The following is a 21,897-nucleotide window of genomic DNA, read 5'->3' as shown; positions in this document are numbered from 1 at the left end:
ACAATTACCAACAGCTATAGCTTTTGATAAAGTGGTGAATACTCGGTCCTACACTGGTATCAGAGTCAAGGTCACGGGTTTGATTCTGATTTCATTGATTGCAAGAAGTGCAATTATTGGGAGGGAGATTGTTGGGTGCAATAATTGTCCCTGCTGGAAGAGCGATCGAACCGTGGTGCTTGAGCTGTTGTGTGGTTTAAAAGATTTGAGTTGCACCATTATCACTAGCTATAACTTTTGGTAAAGCGGTAATCACTCGGTCTTACAGATAGATGAAAGAAAAGTATGCAGATCGGATTATCACGGTTCAACTGGCTGCAAGGAAAAAAGTGGATTGACTTATGGTAAATGTCATAAATTGGCTGAATTAAATTATCAGGAATTGTATAAATGGATGTGGACAATTCTCTCTTTTGAGCTAGCTTTTGTGGTGGAGTTATGTCAAAGTACTAATCTTTACATGATATCAAAGTTCAAGCTCATCGTTATTGTGTTGGACTGCCCTTATGAGCCATCCGCTAACTCCTTGTAAACTTCACGTTTAAGTTGTTTATTCGTAAACGTGAGAGAGATGTGTTGGATGTCCTACATCAGCTTTCTCGGCCTGAGAAATGCGTGTTTGATGTCTCATATCGATTGAATTAAGTTCTTGATAGTTATATATATGATTTTAATCAATCTTTCTTTCTTTAGCTAAATTTGGGATGAAATTCGGACAAAATCCTAATCTTACGAGCTCGAGTGACTTTCAAACCTAAGAGAGTAAATTGTTTTGGATTTAAAATTTCATGGGCGTTATAAAAGAAATTAATTAAAAAGAACAAAAAAGGTGTTATAAAAAAGCTGAACTTTATGTAATTAAAAAATCTAATGGGTGCGAAGTGCAAATTTATGTGATGACATAGCATCGGCAGCAAGCTTTTGGCATTTGGCGGGTAGTTTTGACCACCAGAAGCGCAGATTCCTTGCTTTCATCTCGAATATTCTGCAACGGTCCTAAAGTATCTCTATTTGAAGTTTTATTTGTTCATATAATAATGTTTTAAAGCAATAAATTTAAATTAAAAACAACATTAAATTTGACGAGCATAAAAGGAAAAAAATTGATTTTTATTTTAAGTATCTATTTTATTTATGGTAAAAAATTGTGTGAGACGGTATCACGAGTCGTATTTTGTGAGATAGATATCTTATTTGGGTCATCTATGAAAAAATATTATTTTTTATGCTAAGAGTATTAATTTTTATTGTAAATATCGGTAGAAATGACCCGTCTCACAGATAAAGATTTATGAGACCTTATCAAAAGAAACTTAATCTTTATTAATTATGTAGAAATATCATAAACATGAATATTAGATTGATTCAAATAATTCTTAAATGAAAATGAATTTAGATTCGTCTTGTATTGATTTTTCTTCCATAGCTATCTATACATATATAAATCAGGTGACATCTGGATATTCAACAAATTATATTATAACATATAATAAATTATTTAAAGTGTAGTATTTTAAATAGATTGTGAATTATGATCAAATGACTCCACGTATAATTTGTGTTTCGTAATTTGATTTTCTATATTATCAAAATTAAGTCCTCTTAGTTTTGTATTTTGTAAATTTTGATAATTTCAATCAATATGAAATTTTATATGTGAATGTAACGTCGACGAATCGAAAAATAATCAAATTAAAATTACAAAAAAAAAAAACAAAGATATCACACTCAAACAGTTTATCTTTTGAAATGTTTTTTTGTGACAATGATTTTTCAAAAATGAAAAAAAATAGCTGTCACGTTGCAGTCCACGTCACAAACTCAGAATCCAATCACCAAGGATTGATCTGACGTGGCATCACAGTTGTCGCTCTCTCTTTCCTCGAAATTAACAACCCTAATCTTTTCCGAATTTTTATATTTATTTATATTTATTTTCCGTATTATATTCCATTGCTACTGAAGGAAACAAGTCCAACAAAGAGAAACCAAGACAAAATCTTAGCCGTTAAGATCCTAAAACAGAGCACGCTCACCAACTCACCCTTCGTTGGGAAATTCATTAGCCCTGAAAGATCCGAGAATGAATTTCAAGCCGTTGGAGCCGCGCTCGGCGTCGTCGGCTGGTACGTCATCAGGCTCGGTTGTGACGGCGGAGAAAGCTTTCTCCTTCATATCCAAGGGTTGGCGAGAGGTCCGATCCTCAGCCGACGCCGACCTGCAGCTGATCAAGAACCGAGCCAATTCCTTCAAAAATCTAGCCGACAGAGAGTTCGAGAATTTCCTCAACTCGGCTTCGAAATCACCGTTCAGTGTTCCCACGATTACCGCGTCTGCTACCATGAGCCCCGCTCCGTACGCGGAAATGGACTTTGTGAAGAAGCTGCAGCCAAAGATTTTGGAAATCAGGCGGGCCTATTCATCGCCGGATTTCAAGTTTTATCGACGGCCGCTGATTAAGCTTGATTTGCCTACGATCAGGGACGCGATTGTTTCGGAGGTGGATGAGAGAGAGAGTTTCGCGAAGTGGAGTAGGGTTAGGTTTAAGGACAGGGAGAGAGAGGAGGGGCAACATGTGGAATCATGGGAGCCGATAAAGACCTTGAAGTCGAGGCTTAGAGAGTTGGAGCAAAAAAGTTCGAGTGAGATTCTGGAGGGAATTAAGAACAGCGAGTTTGTGGAGAAATTAAAATCAAGTTTGGTGAGTGTTTTGTCGTTCTCTCTCTCTTTTTATTAATTTATGTGTATTTTGTATGAGAATGGTTTTTTTGTTAGTTTGATAGAGTGATTGGATACTAAGGATCAAGTAATATAGAATGTAGGCAGTCTTTTATTATGAAGCGGAGCTTTTGGTGTTCAAGTTATAATCTTACAAAAATGAATAAAGTAGAAGGCTGAAATTGTTATTGGATGTGTAAATTGTTTCTCCGTAGACATGAGGATTTTCGGAGCCCCCTTTTCCTCGATAACCCTGCAGTTACACCTGATATGATTTGAACCCGATACTATATATTGGAAGATCAATAGCTCTTCTGTTGAGCTCATTAATAACTCTTCTGCTGATCTAAATCTGGTGTCGTTTGCACCAAACCCCTATCTCGTATTGCTTTAAAAGTATTAAAAATCTTAGAGCTTTCGATTCTTAAGATAATCTTTTTGCTTTTCTTCCAAGTTCTTACTATCTGTAACTCTGTTAGATGGCTTTTATTCAGTTTTTTTTTCTTTACAGCTAAGCATGGGTATTCTGTGTGTTCAGCCACAATCAAATTTTCTGATAATCATGGTCATTCCTTCTGAGAAGTTACTGTGTTTTATATCATCTTCTAGTGCACCATTTTGTTGACTGTGCATTTCTTGTTGTAAATTGATTTGAACTGCTTCATTTGGTTTCATTTTGTTATCTATTTGACACTAGATTTCTTGGACCAATTTTTCTTCTATATTTCGCAGAAAGCAATTTGCAAGGATCCAAATGAGTCAAAGGTGGGTACATTTTTCAGAACTTATATGTTCACAAGAATTTTTTTAAATATTTCTTGCATTCATAATTTTCTAGAATTACTACCTGTGTGTTTAGCTGAAAGAGAAGAAATATGATGTTAACAAGTCTAGATATTTGATTTCATTAACTAAATATAATCAAGTGGTAATTTGACAACTTTCCTCGAAGAGTCATTAAATGTTGGACGGCCAATTCATCCATTACACGCTCTCACATATCAAATTTCCACCACTTTACTAAATGATTTCTCTTCTTTTCTCATCTACCTGATTCAGGATGTTCCACCCCTGGACGTGCCAGAACTGCTAGCATGTTTAGTTAGGCAGTCTAGTCCCTTACTGGATCAACTCGGCATTAATAAAGGTACTCAGATTTTTATGCGATAAGTTTTATTCTATCTTATTCTTAGCTTGAAAATTTGATTAAAATGCCAAACATTTGAATTTTTTTATCTAATTGATTATTTTACTTGTCAAGTTTATTTTTATTTCATGTTTTCTGTTATAAGTATGCTTTTGTTGATTTCTTCTGTGCTATATTTACAGTTTCTTTTGTCAATCAATTTAGTTGGCATCTATGACAATAGACCTAGCAACTTGCTCTTTCTGGTCAACGAAAGTCGACTTTAGGTTGATTGCAGGCAGTGAGGGACATGTCTGAAGCTGGTTTTAGTAAGAATCAGCTGCGGACTCTCCATCTTTGACATACTAAGGTTGTGAAGTTTAGGAGTAAGCTTTTCTCGAATTCGGATGTATCTGTACTCACATTCTCATTATCCCTGGAGATGATATGTCCTTACGTGGACTACAAATGAGGACAATTTCAATAATTAGGACACAATTCTTTTTAATCACTAACCTGGCTATATCCCTTCTTGCTTTTTGGCTCCCGAGTTTTGGTAATAGGCACTGTAATGTTTAAACATCAGAATCTTGAAAAATTACCTGTTGTATTGCAGCAGCTAAATCTTGACCAATATCTTCTGCATCGAGTTGTCTTATATAAACTTTGCATTTTTTTATAACTTGCACCTCATCCTTGTTGTCAATGTTTTTTCCCAGGTTCTTTTCTGTTTATAGAGTGACTTCCTATATAAAAGTTCAGTTGTTCAAAAGTTGTTTTGGGAACCAGTAAAATCCCTCTATTCTTGTTCAGTCAATTGAGGGTGGTAACTTGGTGTTGGGTTTTCTCAGGGTTTTCCAAGTTGAGTCTTTGCTTCAATAATGTTGCTGTGAATACCTTTATCTTGGCTTTATCTATCGTTTCTGGACTCTTTATGGGATGCTTACTGTTGTATTCATGGCATTTTTAATTTTGGTGGCAGGAATATCAGACAAGATAGTGGAAAGCCTGTGCAGCAAACGCAAAAGTCAACTTGTTTTTCGTTCGATGCCTTCAGGAGAGTCACCTATTGTTGAAAGCGAGAACATCAATGATGAGTTAGATCTGAGGATAGCCAGTGTTCTGCAAAGTACAGGGCATTGCTACGAAGGTGGCTTTTGGAGTGATGTAGGAAAAAATGATGCTTCTGATAAGAAGAGACATGTGGCAATTGTCACCACTGCCAGTCTTCCTTGGATGACAGGAACGGCTGTAAATCCGCTCTTCCGAGCTGCATATTTAGCAAAATCCGCGGAGCAAAATGTTACACTCTTGGTTCCATGGCTTTCTAAATCAGATCAAGTGCTTGTTTATCCCAACAATCTTACTTTTAGCTCCCCTGAGGAGCAGGAAAGTTATATACATCGTTGGCTTGAGGAAAGGGTTGGTTTTAAGGCTGACTTCAAGATATCATTTTATCCTGGAAAGGTATTTTCTGAAAGTTATGTTTTTCATGAGCTTGCATTCATTATGCTGAGCTAAAATAACTCGTGGGATGGAGTTATAAAACTTTTTCTGCATCTGCTTAATTAAAATACTAACTACAGTCAAATACCAGATTGTATGTCTATTGGGATTGAGTTTATCGCTGTCCAAAATTTATATTCAGAAATTTTAATAATTTAGGACACGTGTAAATTTCATTAATCTCTGTGAACATGGTTGGGCTCTGTCTATACAATTCTCATATAGCTTCAGCTCTTTGATTCATCATTTACCTTTCTTGTTGATGTCCTTAGTTCTCAAAATCAAGGCGGAGTATTATACCAGCTGGAGATACGTCTCAGTTTATATCTTCAAAAGATGCTGACATTGCAATCCTTGAAGAACCAGAACATTTGAACTGGTATCATCATGGGAAACGGTGGACAGATAAATTCAACCATGTGGTTGGGGTTGTTCACACAAATTATTTGGAATACATTAAAAGGGAGAGGAATGGTGCTCTCCAAGCTTTTTTTGTCAAACACATCAACAATTGGGTTGTGAGAGCTTACTGTCACAAGGTTCTGGTCTTAACTAAATTAGTTTTCTCTGAGTACTTCCTAATCCTTGTCTACACCACTCTAATGTAGTCATGTATTTCAACAAATTAATTGGATACCTAAAAGTGACTTCTGCTTCTGGTTTATGGACCAATTTAAAGTTCGGGTCTGTTAATAATTATGGAGTTCATTGCTCTCTGTAGGTTCTCCGCCTTTCTGCTGCTACTCAGGATTTGCCCAAGTCTGTAATTTGCAATGTTCATGGTGTAAATCCAAAGTTCTTAAAGATTGGAGAGAAGGTAGCTGCTGAAAAGGAGTCTGGGCAGCAGACCTTTTCTAAGGGAGCATATTTCTTAGGCAAAATGGTTTGGGCAAAGGGTACAAGGAGCTTATTGATTTGCTAGCAAAACACAGAACAGACCTTGACGGCTTCAACTTGGATGTATATGGTAACGGAGAGGATGCTCACGAAGTTCAGAGCACTGCCAAAAAGCTTAATTTAAATGTCAACTTCATGAAAGGCATAGACCATGCAGACGATTCCCTTCACGGGTGAGTGTCAAGTAATCTTTTCATCAGGTGTATGCATTTCACTCATATTCAACTTTTGGCATCTTGAAGTGATTTGTGTCCTCTCTTATCACACGAAGGAATTCTCTCCGGTTTTCATAAAGAATTTAATATTATCCATTAAAAACATTAAATCATGATGCAGTTCATCTTTTAATGGGGTTTCTGTTGGATTATATAATCTATTTTTGACTTATTCAAATATCAAGATGGGCAAGTATACCATGCAAAATATCAGTACCTTGGGTTGTTCGAATCATGAGGCATAGCTTCAAAATTGTCTAAGCTAAAATAAATGTGGTGGCGTCGGCGTCCATTAATTGCTGATTAAGTACATTAGGACATTGTTACAATGCAGAGTACTGAACTAAATCACCTTTTGGAATCTTGTGATATCTATTTGAAGAAAAGCACGGACCGGGTTTGCCCTGGCTCCCAAGCAAACTTGAATTAGTCAGCTTTCGTAACCTTGCCAACTCCAATTCGTTCAAGCTGTCGACTCGATTTCCTGATCAATAATAGTCTGAACACTCAGATATTACCTAAAATGACTGGTCATAACTCGTCTGATTGTTTTATATTTTTAAAATATTTGTTTTGCCTGCAGCTACAAGATCTTCATCAACCCTAGTATCAGCGACGTACTCTGCACCGCTACAGCTGAGGCCCTTGCTATGGGTAAATTTGTTGTTTGTGCTGACCACCCATCAAACGAGTTCTTCAGGTCATTCCCCAATTGTTTGACTTACAAAACGCCTGAAGACTTTGTGGCGAAAGTGAAAGAAGCTATGGCCAACGAACCCCAGCCTCTCACTACCGAGCAAATCTACAACCTTTCATGGGAAGCCGCCACTCAGAGATTCATGGAATATTCAGAGCTCGACAAGGTCTTGAACAATACGCACAACACATATACCCAAGGAAATCACAATGGTAATATTAAAAAATCAACCTCATTGCCCAACGTGTCGGCAATGGTCGATGGTTCATTGGCTTTTGCCCATTATTGTCTCACTGGAAACGAGTTTCTTAGACTGTGTACGGGTGCCACCCCTGGAACGAGGGACTACAACAGGCAGCATTGCCAAGATCTTCATCTCTTGCCACCACAGGTAGAGAACCCGATTTATGGCTGGTAGATAGGCAGTTAACTAAGTTGTCAACCACTTTCCGTCTGATACATATGTGATATTTTTAGGGGTAATTACATTAGCTTGGAGTTAATGTAATTCGGTTTTGTTTTGTTTTGTTCTGTTCTTTTTTTCTTTGTTTTTACTTCTGTAGTTATGTAAGTGTGAGCTGCTGTGACAGACAGTTAAATGTAAATATAATCATAATTTGAATTATGCGAAGTGGCCCGGCTCTAATTTTTCTCTGTTCGCTAAATTTTTTTTTTTATGAATATTTTCAAGATTAGTTAAATTCAGTCACCACCACCACCATTTGTTCGAGAGAGAGAGTGGCATGTATTCAAATCCATGTGTAAGCAAAAAATTCCCCATCCCAATTTTGTAATAATAAAAAAGAAGATAGTTAAATTCATGTACGTATATCTTTGGCGCAAAGACTGAATTAACTGAACTTTTATGAATTTCCTTTTTTTTTTTGCACATAAATTTTTATGAAAGTTTGAATCAAAACCTTATGAAAATTGTAATAATCAAACAGAATATATAAAAATCGAAACAACGGAAATTATCAAAATAACCAAACTAACTTGTTGGAATTATCGTACGAAATTTAAAACTATTTGTTTTCACCGTGTGTTTGGTTTTGGGGAGGAAAAGAAAACCAAATTTAAACATTCGCTATTTTTAAAATTTAAAATTTAAAATTAATAGTTTTAAGTAGCTAAATTAATTTGGTTTAATTTATTATTTTAGCTGACTAAATCAAACAAACCATTGATGTGTTACTTAATATTGAGAAGATTAGATATTAAGAATCATGCTGTAACTCAGTTGTTTAATATCTACAATTTTTATTAAAATTTAATAATTTACTCACATTTGTTTTTTTCTTTGAAAATTTAAAATTAGTGATCAGATATTTTTTCAGGTTATGTAGGGTTCTTGAATCATTCCGTATGATATTTTGCAATAATGAATTGCTGACATTGACCGATTGAGAATGTTCTATTAACATTTTGCGGAACCTTCCCTTCTAAAATTTAATGCTCAATAGTTCAAGCAATATAAATTGTATCCCATGCTTTAAATAAATTAAAAGAGAGTTGCTGATTTGACTTGAAAATAAATATATTTTATATACATAGTTAATTATAATCAATAAACAATTAATTTTCACGATTTAACAATTTTTTTTCTCAATACAATTATTTCATTTCAAATTTACTCAATTGAGATTCCTACAACAATACAAGTCACAGATTTTTTAGATTTTTTACGGCCTACTTGCTTGAGAATTGAAGTGGGAGAACAACTCGATATTCCCTTATGTGCTAATATGCATCTTTTTGGGGGCCTTCTGGTTTTTTTATTTTTTAAATTTCAAATTTTAGTTGCAAGTTGGAATTCCCTCGAGTTAGATGACCATTTTGTCAAATATTTTGTTTAGATTCATTAAATTATGCAACCTTCGATACTAAATTTTGCATTTTTTATTTTATTTTTACCGTGGTTTATTGATTTTTTTTCAAAAAAAATATTTTATGAAGAAAACATATGAAAGCTTAAAACACCAGCTATATATCCTCCCCCCTCCCAATGATGGTTTTTCAATAGTTTTTGGGCAAAAACTTGTGTGAGACGATATCACGAGTCGTATTTTGTGAGACAGATATCTTATTTAGGTCATCCATGAAAAAATATTACTTTTTATGCTAAGAGTATTACATTTCATTGTGAATATCGGTAGAGTTGACCCGTCTCACAGATAAAGATTCGTGAGACCATCTCACAAGAGACCTACTCTAGTTTTTGCATGCAGGAGTAATGCTAAAATGTATATTATTTACAATTTATTAATAAGTACGTCAAAATATACAAACAATGTGAGAGCCCAACCCATGTTCCAAAGCCCAGCCCATTTAGTATTAAGTTAAATAAATAAAAAAAAAAAGATGAAATGTTAATCATCTTCATTTCTCTCTCCCGTGACTTCTGCCAACTTCGTTTTTCATTCTTCTTCAATTTCGAAGCTTTGACCTTCGATTTTAGCCGCTCCGATCGCCGAAAAATTACAGTAAATATATATTCGGAATCCTCTCGACGAGAGCTATCCATTGATACCACTCTTGCTAGGTGAAATCGTGATTTCTAAATTCGTCGTCTTCTGCCGCTCAAAGCTAAAAATTGATTGAGGGGTTTTTTTTCCTTATGTCATAAGCTTTCTTTTGATACCATTTTTGCAAATTTTCGAGAACCCTCTGTTTTCTGCGTAATTCCGGTCATCTTCTCCGGCGAGTTTGCCGCCTGTTGCCGGTTAGCTTTGGTTGAAGCTCGGTTTTAGCCACTGATGTTCGGATTACAAGCTACCTCGGTGCGAATTGTTGCCTACGTGAAGTTAATTCAATTTCGACTCAAATAATGTATCATTATTGATTAATTATTGGGTTATTGTTGTAGGTTTCGGAATTGTGCGAGTTGGAGGTATAATCTGGTGAACCTAGCATTTATCGCAGTCGCTTAAATATTAGTTTAGCGTCATTTAAAGCTAAAAAGAATATTTTGCGACGATAAAATAGAAATAATTGATTTTAGGCATTTAGTCGAATATTGGAATTTTAGGAATTTAAAATGCCTAAATTGTTGAAATTGGATTTTTAGTGAATTTAAATGGTTCTAGAATTTTTATATGATGATAAGACCATTTAAATTAATATTCAGGTGATTTGTCTGAGTTGGCATTTACCGGACTTTCTTGAGGATTTAAGATATTTTGTGGTAAATTAAAGTCAGTTGAGGTACGCATGAACTGTTTTATTATGTACGTCTATATGATGTGAAATGACGTTAAGTACTTTGTAATGAGTTGTGTCGTGCCTTATGTGTTTCTGTGAATACGTGATTGCATTCACGCATTTATTTGAGTTGATACTAATGTGGCATAGCATTTCGAGCCTTGACTCCTTTGATTGCTATTGATATTGATCTATCGAGTTGTTGCGTCATCGATGGAGTGGGTGGGTAGGATTAGCACTCCTGGTGACTTGCATGAGGGCTGAGCGGGTCGCTCCCGTACCCTCGATGCTACGTGCATGGATGAGCGGAGGCATGATATTACGTTGCTGCAGTCCTGGCACGGGTGGCCACTGTTACTGTTGCTGATGCGTTTCATTTGGACTCCGCTTTGGTATCCATTATTTTGTTGTTACCGACACGCATTGCATTGCATTTCATTGCATTTTACTTGATTTTATTTCATGTCAGTTATATTTGTCGTAATATTACTGGTTCGTCGTACTGGGGCCCGACCCCTCGTTTCTTTTTATGTTGTGGTTGTTTTTGATGCCATAGCAGGTTATCCAGGAGGATTTGACGCGCCTGGTGGAGCGTCAGGTAGTGGTGCCCAGTCGTCGAGTCACGTTTGAGAGTTCCCAGATATATATATATATATATATTATGGAGTTATACATTTACCGGGGAGATGCCCCGTGTAGCTGTACTGTTATTTTTACGATGTTTTGTATTGATAGTTGTGTGATCGAGCCTTGCCGGCTCTATATGTGTTTAGTCCTGGCCAGTGCGGCTATAGGGTTGTAAATTGTGATGTTATGACTTTATTTCGAGTATATAAATGTTGTTTGTGTTGTTTGGAAATTTTTGGGATGTCCTACTTACGAGAAGGTCATGTCGAAATTTCTATTGGCCCAAAAGGAAAATTTTTAATCGCTTTCGCTGTTTACATTAATAAATCCTGGTTGTTTTGTCATTAAAGATTAATCAGGAGCACGGGCCCCCACAGTTGGTATCAGAGCGTAACTGGGATATGCTCGAATTAGAGTCTAGGGCACTTGAGTCTAGACACAAATAACATGATTGTGCATGTGTTTGACTATTTGCTCTTATTTGAATTATTTGGTGTGATTTGCTTGAATTTACATGCGTTAGAATGACTAGCTGATTAGGCATGGTATGTAGTTTCGAAATTGCCTATCTTTCTTTTACCTGTTATCTGCCTGTGGATTTAATCCTCGTGTCTTGCAGAATGGCACCTGGAGGAAGAGGTAGAAAAGGAAAAGAAATAGCGAAAGAATCTGAGGCGCAAAATGTTCGAGGACTTGCAGATATCATTAGAGGTAGACGTGGTCGACCTCGAGGACAAGTCGCTCAAAATGTTGAAGAAGAAGTTAACCAAGAACCTCCTCGACCTGAAAGACCTGGAGCTAGACATGTAGCGATTGAGCAAGAAGTGGAACAGCTGACACAGAAAGTTGGAGGAATGCAGTTAATAATTTCTCAGTTTCAAGAATTACGTCCTCCAAAATTCTTTGGCAACGAGAGCGGAGAAAAAGCAGCAGGCTGGCTGAAAAGTATAAATCATCTATTTAATTTGTTGGAGTATTCCCAAGATGTTAAATTGAAGCTTGCCATCTACCAACTTAAAGACCGAGCACAACTCTGGTGGGAAGCCACAGAGGAAGCAATGAAGGACTCTGGTGAAATTATTACGTGTGATGCTTTTCGTGCTCACTTTATCCAAGAATATGCACCACCATCATATTATGCTGCTAAAGAAGAAGAGTTCAATCAGTTGGTGCAGGGAAACAAATCAGTGGTGGAATATGCTTCACAGTTTTCTGCTCTTTTGCCCTATGTTCCACATGTTGCCAGGAATGATCAGGCTAAACTATCACGTTTTCTGCACGGGTTGCAGCGGACTGTTCATACTTTGGTAATGACTGGATCGCCTAATACGTATATTCAAGCAGTGGAAAAGGCGAAGAAAATTGAAGCAAGTTTGCTCAGAGAAGACCCACAACCAGGTCCATCATCTGTTTCTCAGGGATCTGGAAGTAGTATGTCAATGCCAGTGGATTTACCTCCATATCAGCCTGTATAGTCATACCAACAACCCAAACAGCAGAGGTACAAAGTAAAAGGAAAGCAATTCAAGAAGAAGTCTCAATCCAGCTCTTCCAGTTCAGGCAGTGCACGAGGGGGAGGTTCTGTTGGGTCGTCTAGCACTGTGCATTGTGATCGATGTGATGGTCGACATTTTAGTTCCCAATGTGTAGGAGTTCAGGGGACTTGTCATAATTGTGGTCAGGTTGGACATTACGCCAGGGTATGTCCTAATGCAGGGAGACAGCAGTTCCAGCCACAGCAGCTTGGTCAAGTTCCCCATGGACCAGTCTTTAGACCATATGCTCCTACTCCATCATTTCAGCAGTCCAGTTACCCACCTCCCAGAGGTCCTATTCAGCAGCCATTTCCAGGGCCACAGCAAGCCCAAGTCCATGCTTTGACTCAGGACCGGGCTCAGGATGCACTAGGAGGAGTGATTGCAGGTATTTGTTATGTTTTTGATTATCCTGCACGCATATTGATAGACACAGGAGCATCTCATTCATTTTTATCTGCTGCATTTGTTGATGAGCATGAGATTGCTACTATTCCTTTGTTGGATACTGTGTCAGTTGCTACTCCTTCCGGTGTATATTTGATATCTCGTGAGATAGTTTTGAACTGTGTGATTAGATTTGAGAGTAATATTATGATAACAAATCTAATCAAATTAGCCATGCACTGATTTTGACTGTATTCTGGGTATGGATGTGTTGACGAATTATCGAGCCACTGTGGATTGTTTCCATGGAGTTGTCAGATTTAGACCATATTATGGCAGCAAATGGAATTTTTATGGTTATGATTCACAGTCTCGAATTCCATTAGTATCTGCAATGGAAATGTTCAGGTTGTTGTCAATCGACAATGAAGGATTTTTGATATATGCTCTTGATGCAACACGGGAAGAACGATTGAAAGTTTCAGACATTCCCGTTGTCAAGGATTTTCCAGATGTATTTCCTGATGAGATTCTAGGCTTTCCGCCTCAAAGGGAAATAGATCTTAGCATTGAATTAATGCCAAGGACAAATCCTATTTCTAGAGCACCATATCGTTTAGCTCTAACAGAGTTGAAAGAACTCAAGGAACAACTACAAGATTTACTGGAGAAAGGCTATATCAGACCCAGTATGTCGCCCTGGGGAGCTCCAATATTGTTTGTAAAGAAGAAAGACGGAACGATGAGAATGTGCAGTCGATTATCGGCAGCTAAACCGGGCTACTGTGAAGAATAAGTATCCTTTGCCGCGTATTGACGACTTGTTTGATCAGTTTCAGGGTAGTTCTGTGTATTCCAAGATTGATCTTCGTTCCGGATACCATCAGCTTAGGGTCCGAGAGGAAGATGTTCCTAAGACAGCATTTCGGACACGTTATGGACACTATGAATTCCTAGTCGTGCCGTTTGGTTTGACTAATGCTCCAGCGGTTTTTATGGATTTAATGAATCGTGTGTTCCGGGAATTCATAGATAAATTTGTTATCGTCTTTATTGATGACATCTTGATTTATTCCAGATCAAAGAAACAACACGAAGAACATTTGAAATTAGTTCTCCAAACACTCAGAGAAGCGCAATTGTATGCCAAATTTTGTAAGTGTGAGTTTTGGTTGGACAGAGTTTTATTTTTAGGCCATGTTATATCTGCACAAGGAGTATCTGTTGATCCTAGTAAAGTTGAAGCTGTTATCAATTGGCCTAAACCAACCAATGTGTCTGAGATTCGAAGCTTTTTGGGATTAGCTGGGTACTACAGGCGTTTCATTGAGGGATTTTCTAGAATAGCTAGGCCTATGACCCAGTTGACACAGAAATATCGACATTTTGTATGGACTGCAGAATGTGAGTCTAGTTTTCGGACTTTGAAAGAAAAATTGACCACATCTCCAGTGCTAGCTTTGCCTTCAGGCTCAGGTGGATTTGTTGTCTGTACAGATGCTTCCCTAAATGGACTGGGTTGTGTTTTGATGCAAAATGGACGAGTGATTGCGTATGCATCTCGTCAGTTGAAGCCACATGAGACTCAATATCCAGTTCATGATTTGGAGTTAGCTGCCATTGTGTTTGCATTGAAGATATGGCGTCATTATTTGTACGGAGAACAGTTTGTGATTTATTCTGATCACAAGAGTCTGAAGTATCTTTTCACACAGTCCGACTTGAATATGAGACAACGTCGATGGTTGGAATTACTTAAGGACTTTGATTGTGAGATTCAGTACCAATCAGGGCGAATGAATCAAGTTGCAGATGCTTTGAGCAGAAAGGTTCAGCCTAAAATGTTGGCATCTTTGACTATTTCAAAGGTTCATGAGCATTTGGGAACTTCAGGATGGACTTATCAGTCTAAGGGCGACTACTTTATAGTTTCATCTATACAAGTTGAACCACAGATTGTTTCTAAAATCAAAGCAGCACAGAGAACTGATCCACATGTTCATAGATTGAAAGAATTGACTCAGACAAGTCAATCAGACAAGTTCAGTGTTGCTTCTGATGGATGTCTACGCTATAATGGTAGACTTGTGGTTCCAAATTTGATAGACTTAAAAGAAGCTATACTTCGAGAAGCTCATTGTAGTCGACACAGTGTTCATCCTGGAATCAGAAAGATGTATCATATCTTGAAATCCCATTACTGGTGGGAAGGTATGAAGAAAGAGATTTCTGACTTTGTGGCTAGATGTTTGACGTGCCAACAGGTTAAAGCTGAGAGAATGAGACCTGGTGGTATGTTACATAGTCTTGAAGTGCCACAGTGGAATTGGGAGCACATTGCTATGGATTTTGTGACACACCTACCTCGTTCTAATCGTGGTTGTGATGCGATTTGGGTGATTGTTGATAGATTGTCTAAATCAGCCCATTTTATTCCTTATGATCGTACTTGTACTTATAAGAAAATGGCAAAAATGTACATCGATCATGTGGTGAGATTGCATGATGTGCCTGTAACCATAGTATCAGATCGTGATCCCAGGTTTTCTTCGAAGTTTTGGGGTAGTTTGCAATCAGCATTGGGTTCAAAGTTGGCGATGAGTACTGCATATCACCCACAGACAGATGGTCAGTCTGAGAGGACCATTCAGACACTCGAGGACATGTTGCGAGCAGTCGTGATGGATTTCAGGGGTGGTTGGCAGGAATCATTGTCACTTGTTGAGTTCTCTTACAATAACAGCTTCCAAGCAACCATCGGAATGGCACCATTTGAAGCCTTGTACGGTAGAAAATGTAGATCTCCGATATGCTGGGAAGATGTAGGAGAAAAACAGATGTCAATGCCAGAATTTATACAAGAAATGAAAGAGAAGGTTGAAATGATTAGAAAAAGAATGAAAGCAGCACAGGATCGTCAAGCCAGCTATGCTAATAAAAGGCGTAGGCCTTTAGAATTTCAGGTTGGCGATCAGGTTTTCTTGAAAGTATCACCGTTTCGTGGTACTATGAGATTTGGGCGCAAAGGGAAGCTAGCTCCGCGTTATATTGGTCCATATGCGATTGTTGAGAGGATTGGCACTTTGGCTTATCGTTTGGACTTACCACAGAGTTTGTCTGCGATACATGATGTGTTTCATGTATCTATGTTACGAAAGTACGAGCCGGATCCTTCTTATGTCTTGAGGACTGATGAGGTGGAGTTGGATAGTTCCCTTAGCTATGTTGAGCATCCAGTGCAAATTCTTGATCGTAAAGAAAAGCAACTTAGGAATAAGACGATTCCACTGGTTATGGTGCAGTGGAGTAGACATGGGAGAGAAGAAGCTACATGGGAATTAGAGGCTAAAATGCGTCAGGATTGGCCTCATTTGTTTGAAAATGTAATAAATTATTTCATGTATTCTGATTTCCCTATGTACTATTAGTGGTAAATGTTTATAAACCACTTTTGTATAAATATTGTGTATACTAGATTTCGAGGACGAAATATTTTATTAGTAGGGGAGAATGTGAGAGCCCAACCCATGTTCCAAAGCCCAGCCCATTTAGTATTAAGTTAAATAAATAAATAAAAAAGATGAAATGTTAATCATCTTCATTTCTCTCTCCCGTAACTTCCGCCAGCTTCGTTTTTCATTCTTCTTCAATTTCGAAGCTTTGACCTTCGATTTTAGCCGCTCCGGTCGCCGAAAAAATTACGATAAATATATATTCGGAATCCTCTCGACGAGAGCTATCCATTGATACCACTCTTGCTAGGTGAAATCAGTGATTTCCGAAAACCCGACGAAAAATGCCGCCTCTTTCACCGCTAAATTCGTCGTCTTCCGCGGCTCAAACCTAAAAATTTATTGAGGGGTTTTTTTTCCTTATGTCATAAGCTTTCTTTTGATACCAGTTTTGCAAATTTTCGAGAACCCTCTGTTTTCTGCGTAATTCCGGTCATCTTCTCCGGCGAGTTTGCCGCATGTTGCCGGTTAGCTTTGGTTGAAGCTCGGTTTCAGCCACTGTTGTTCGGATTACAAGCTACCTCGGTGCGAATTGTTGCCTACGTGAAGTTAATTCAATTTCGACTCAAATAATGTATCATTATTGATTAATTATTGGGTTATTGTTGTAGGTTCCGGAATTGTGCGAGTTGGAGGTATAATCTGGTGAACCTAGCATTTATCGCAGTCGCTTAAATATTAGTTTAGCGTCATTTAAAGCTAAAAAGAATATTTTGCGACGATAAAATAGAAATAATTGATTTTAGGCATTTAGTCGAATATTGGAATTTTAGGAATTTAAAATGCCTAAATTGTTGAAATTGGATTTTTAGTGAATTTAAATGGTTCTAGAATTTTTATATGATGATAAGACCATTTAAATTAATATTCAGGTGATTTTTCTGAGTTGGCATTTACCGGACTTTCTTGAGGATTTAAGATATTTTGTGGTAAATTAAAGTCAGTTGAGGTACGCATGAACTGTTTTATTATGACGTCTATATGATGTGAAATGACGTTAAGTACTTTGTAATGAGTTGTGGCGTGCCTTATGTGTTTCTGTGAATACGTGATTGCATTCACGCATTTATTTGAGTTGATACTATTGTGGCATAGCATTTCGAGCCTTGACTCCTTTGATTGCTATTGATATTGATCTATCGAGTTGTTGCGTCATCGATGGAGTGGGTGGGTAGGATTAGCACTCCTGGTGACTTGCATGAGGGCTGAGCGGGTCGCTCCCGTACCCTCGATGCTACGTGCATGGATGAGCGGAGGCATGATATTACGTTGCTGCAGTCCTGGCACGGGTGGCCACTGTTACTGTTGCTGATGCGTTTCATTTGGACTCCGCTTTGGTATCCATTATTTTGTTGTTACCGACACGCATTGCATTGCATTTCATTGCATTTTACTTGATTTTATTTCATGTCAGTTATATTTGTCGTAATATTACTGGTTCGTCGTACTGGGACCCGATCCCTCGTTTCTTTTTATGCTGTGGTTGTTTTTGATGCCATAGCAGGTTATCCAGGAGGATTTGACGCGTCTGGTGGAGCGTCAGGTAGTGGTGCCCAGTCGTCGAGTCACATTTGAGAGTTCCCAGATATATATATAATATATTATGGAGTCATACATTTACCGGGGAGATGCCCCGTGTAGCTGTACTGTTATTTTTACGATGTTTTGTATTGATAGTTGTGTGATCGAGCCTTGCCGGCTCTATATGTGTTTAGTCCTGGCCAGTGCGGCTATAGGGTTGTGAATTGATGTTATGACTTTATTTCGAGTATATAAATGTTATTTGTGTTGTTTGAAATTTTTGGAATGTCCTACTTATGGGAAGGTCATGTCGAAATTTCTATTGGTCCAAAAGGAAAATTTTTAATCGCTTTCGCTGTTTACATTAATAAATCCTGGTTGTTTTGTCATTAAAGATTAATCAGGAGCACGGGCCCCTACAAACAATTAGTAAGTTATTGGGAAAAAATATTTTTAATAATAAAATATTTTTCAATTTAAAATAATTATTATTATTATATTGTTTTTTATTATCATTCCCTCAAATATATATTGATGGCATCGGTATATAAACAAGATCAAGTTTTGAAATAAAGACATCTTCATTTGCTAAATGAAGCAATCATATGATAAAATGGAGCAATTTATATTAATTAAACTTGACCTTAACAGTACATATCGACATCTCCATACATAAACATTCCAAATAAAATGAGGATTAATAATTAATATACATAATCTCAAATTAAACATGCAAAAACAATCAACTAATCCAATTACAACTCTTATAGAATAAATTAAATTCATGATCTCGTCTCCAATTTCTCCCTTTCCATTGCCTGAGCCAGGGTTTCCTGCCCTCCAGCAAGTTTGTGAACATCGATTACCACAAAAGAGTCCTCGGATATGTCAAAATTATTAACGGGCTGCACGATTCCTCGGTGAAGAATCTGCTGCTGCTGCTGTTGTTTTTCAGCTTTTGGATTCTGTTGTCTGAATCCAGCTTTCTGTGAAAGTTCACTAACTGAAACTGAAATATTTTCGACGGATTTAACGATGTCGATAAATACTGATGCGAGGAAAAGTAGTTGAATTGTTTCCTGGGAATGATCTTGATCGGGTAAATATGGTTTTTCCAGGATGGTTTTCAGGTCGTTTGCGGCGGCATTGCAAGTTCTTATGTGGGTTTCAGTCTCTGGTAATGGAAATGTCATGTTTTTTATTGAAGAGGAAAGTTGTTTGAGGGCCTGGCTGGATTCTGTGCTGATTATTCTGCATGGTTCTTGGATTTTCTTGATGAATTCTGATGTTTCCTGCATATATTTGAATATGTATAAATTACAATGATCAAGTTATTAGTTTGATTGAGAAATTGGATTCGGAAATTATACGTAAAAGTGGATCAAGAAATGTCAGAATTCGAGTTTCTTAAAACAAATTTTGGGAAATTATTTATAAAAAAATATTAATGTTCTTCTGGTTCGGATTTTTTTTTATAAAAAGAACTTCTTTAAAATTACTGTTTATTATGCTTTCTTTAAAAATCACTGGAGGTTGTAATCGCGTTACCTGAGGTTTCAAGTAAACGTATTTATGAATAATTTTGATGTGGTGGGCACATTCCGTAGCCAAGGCCCCAGTCTTCAAGTATAGCCTCCACGGATGGCGGAACCTGAATTGACCGTGACAAGGTTCCCACCATGCCAAATTTGCCTGAATAATACTACCAATAATGAGTCATGGATCATCAACTATTTACTAACCTAAACTTATCGTAAAACCTCGAACAATCATGTCCAGATCGATCGAGTCACGTTCCGGGGCCATGGAAAATTCTCTGCTTATAATTCGCAAGAACTCCAGCGGCACCAGCCCCAGTTGTAACCGACCCATCCCTGATGACTTCCACCAAAGTGAGCCACAAACTATGAAAAATTATTTGTTGCATGTAATTATTAATTTCATGCAGCAAAAAAATTTCAAGGGTTAGAAATATTTAATGATATTGGAGAATATAATTTTCAATTATACAATAGTATATAGGTGTGAAGATGGTTGGATTTTTTTCTTACCAAAGTTTCCTCAGTTGTCTTTGAATTGAGAACACTTTTGTAGGCCACGAGGAATGACTTGTCATTGTCTGTGGTGATCGACTTTTCATCTTCATTCTCTGGAAAAATCATAAATTCTCCTCCAAAACCTGTCCAAAAAATAAAATAAAATTATTTCTAGTAACTTTGCCACTTTGATAATGTGAGATAAAATTTAAACTATAAATTAACCGATAATGTAGTAAAATTCCCAGATAAAAAGTTTGGTCTCGACATGACTTGTGCCCGAACATATATGTCAACTTCCATGAAAATGTGAGGGACCAACATGATCGAGAAACAATCCTGATGTAACATAGACTAACCCATAATATAGGGTGGCTAAGTATACCTTCTAAAAAGAGAGCAATCTTTTCTATATTGGCAGCAATCAGATAATGCAAATCTTGACCCGCCCAAACCGGGCAAACGAATATGGAAATTAAAATGCATGTTGCCCCGCCGATGAGAATGGTGGAAAGCCTCTGATGTGCCAATGCCAAGATTTCACTGACCCGAAAACCCGAAACAGCCACTAGGGTGAAAGTGATGATAAATATAAGAACTCCATAATCGTATCTTCTCTTCACATCGGGGAAAAATCGGGTAAATGTAGCTGAAGTAGCTGCATTAGTAGATGATTATATCGTTATTATTAAAGGCGGCGCGTCGTTAAAATTTACGTTATCTTTTAAATCAAGGATTAATTATATATCAGTTGAAATTGCAAGTTTGTAAAGTATTTTTACCTAAAATGAACACCATGAGTCCAAGAACAATAGGCTCTCCTTTATCTCCACATAGATTGGCCAAGTACTCGGCTCCAATCCCTAATGCACCAGCTAACAATGTTGCACAACCTCTATTCAAGCTTTTTGATAGAGTCCCGCCTTCAAAATTATATATGAGAAATTCCCATTAACTTCACGAATTTTGATGGACATATTACGAATGCAAGATTTTACATAATTGAGGAAAACTTATATGTTCTAAGATATTCGAAAGATGTTTTTTAAAACATCACAGCGGACCCACGGGGGTCAAAATTGGTCACGCAAATATCTCGTGCCAAAAGAATTACTTCAAATCTTTTATTATATCATTGGAATGTGGACCCATTTTTTTTTAAAACAAAATTTTAATATCTTACCGTAATAATTTCATTTCAAAATATCGAGTACACGTGGACAAAAAATATCTATGCATGAGTGCGAAATTTGTATATCATACCAATATAATATATCAGTACTATATACTAAGATATTTTTGAACTCACCAACTGTGAATTCAAACACTAGAACGACGGTCAAGATAGCCCACATTCCGGCCTGCCCAAACCCGGCGTAAAGTGGCCTAAAAAAATACAAAGACGACACCAGTGTGAGGGCTAACCCGACTTTAACCGAGTGTACAATCCTTCTTGGATCGTCTTCACCAATTTTTTTGGTGAATTTCGCGGTTTCCACCGCTTTAGACTTTAAATTTTTGGGCATGAACTCGATATATTTGCGTATGCATGCAACATTAATGGTGGGTTTTGTATTTTCATTTGGTGAATTCGCTGTCTCCATGCATTGAGAATTTGGGAGAGAAGCCATGCAAAAATAGGAGGGAAAGACAAAGACTTAGTTGTAAGACGATGCATTTGGAAGACCCACTATTTATACATGCTTGAAAAGTTGGTGGGGTTGAACTTTGAACAAAGATATTTTTGCTCCTCATAGATACACCATAATTTTACATGCATTTGTTTGATATTTTGGGATCTAACATCTCTTGGTCGATTCTAAATTAAAATTCTAATTAATAATTGTGTAACTTAAATTTTTTAAATCGCACGGTAATTTAGGTGTTTTATCTTGATATGTTGCCACTTTTAATTTCCT

General features: G+C 37.2%; 3 protein-coding genes and 1 long non-coding RNA gene across 4 annotated transcripts; 3 read left to right on the top strand and 1 right to left on the bottom strand.

Moving 5' to 3' along the window:
• Positions 1 to 1,959: 1,959 nt before the first annotated feature.
• LOC142527413 (digalactosyldiacylglycerol synthase 1, chloroplastic-like) lies at positions 1,960 to 7,790 on the top strand. The gene is given in 8 exon segments (XM_075632215.1): positions 1,960 to 2,701; positions 3,451 to 3,483; positions 3,778 to 3,865; positions 4,827 to 5,311; positions 5,623 to 5,889; positions 6,072 to 6,237; positions 6,240 to 6,420; positions 7,046 to 7,790. Coding segments are annotated over 8 exon segments (2,370 nt in total). The 5' UTR covers positions 1,960 to 2,083; the 3' UTR covers positions 7,578 to 7,790.
• Positions 7,791 to 9,767: 1,977 nt separating this feature from the next.
• LOC142527411 (uncharacterized) lies at positions 9,768 to 12,551 on the top strand. The gene is made up of 2 exons (XM_075632203.1): positions 9,768 to 9,939; positions 10,287 to 12,551. The coding sequence occupies exon 2, from the start codon at positions 11,530 to 11,532 to the stop codon at positions 12,460 to 12,462; it is 933 nt and encodes a 310-aa protein (XP_075488318.1). The 5' UTR covers positions 9,768 to 9,939; positions 10,287 to 11,529; the 3' UTR covers positions 12,463 to 12,551.
• A 4,228-nt stretch (positions 12,552 to 16,779) lies between these two features.
• LOC142537329 (uncharacterized) lies at positions 16,780 to 18,183 on the top strand. The gene is made up of 3 exons (XR_012818522.1): positions 16,780 to 16,946; positions 17,294 to 17,370; positions 17,926 to 18,183. It is a non-coding gene; the product is annotated as an uncharacterized LOC142537329 (long non-coding RNA).
• A 422-nt stretch (positions 18,184 to 18,605) lies between these two features.
• Positions 18,606 to 21,628, bottom strand: LOC142537328 (aluminum-activated malate transporter 8-like). The gene is made up of 6 exons (XM_075642865.1): positions 21,288 to 21,628; positions 20,761 to 20,901; positions 20,364 to 20,636; positions 19,994 to 20,121; positions 19,491 to 19,634; positions 18,606 to 19,234 (listed from the first exon to the last, which is right to left on the bottom strand). The coding sequence occupies exons 1-6, from the start codon at positions 21,607 to 21,609 to the stop codon at positions 18,725 to 18,727; spliced, it is 1,518 nt and encodes a 505-aa protein (XP_075498980.1). The 5' UTR covers positions 21,610 to 21,628; the 3' UTR covers positions 18,606 to 18,724.
• Between the last annotated feature and the right edge of the window lie 269 nt (positions 21,629 to 21,897).

The sequence above is a fragment of the Primulina tabacum genome, chromosome 2 (assembly GCF_025594145.1).
Source record: "Primulina tabacum isolate GXHZ01 chromosome 2, ASM2559414v2, whole genome shotgun sequence".
Classification (NCBI taxonomy): domain Eukaryota; kingdom Viridiplantae; phylum Streptophyta; class Magnoliopsida; order Lamiales; family Gesneriaceae; genus Primulina; species Primulina tabacum.
The sequence above is the reverse complement of the archived record's forward strand: the minus strand, read 5'-3'. Positions and strand labels throughout refer to the sequence as shown.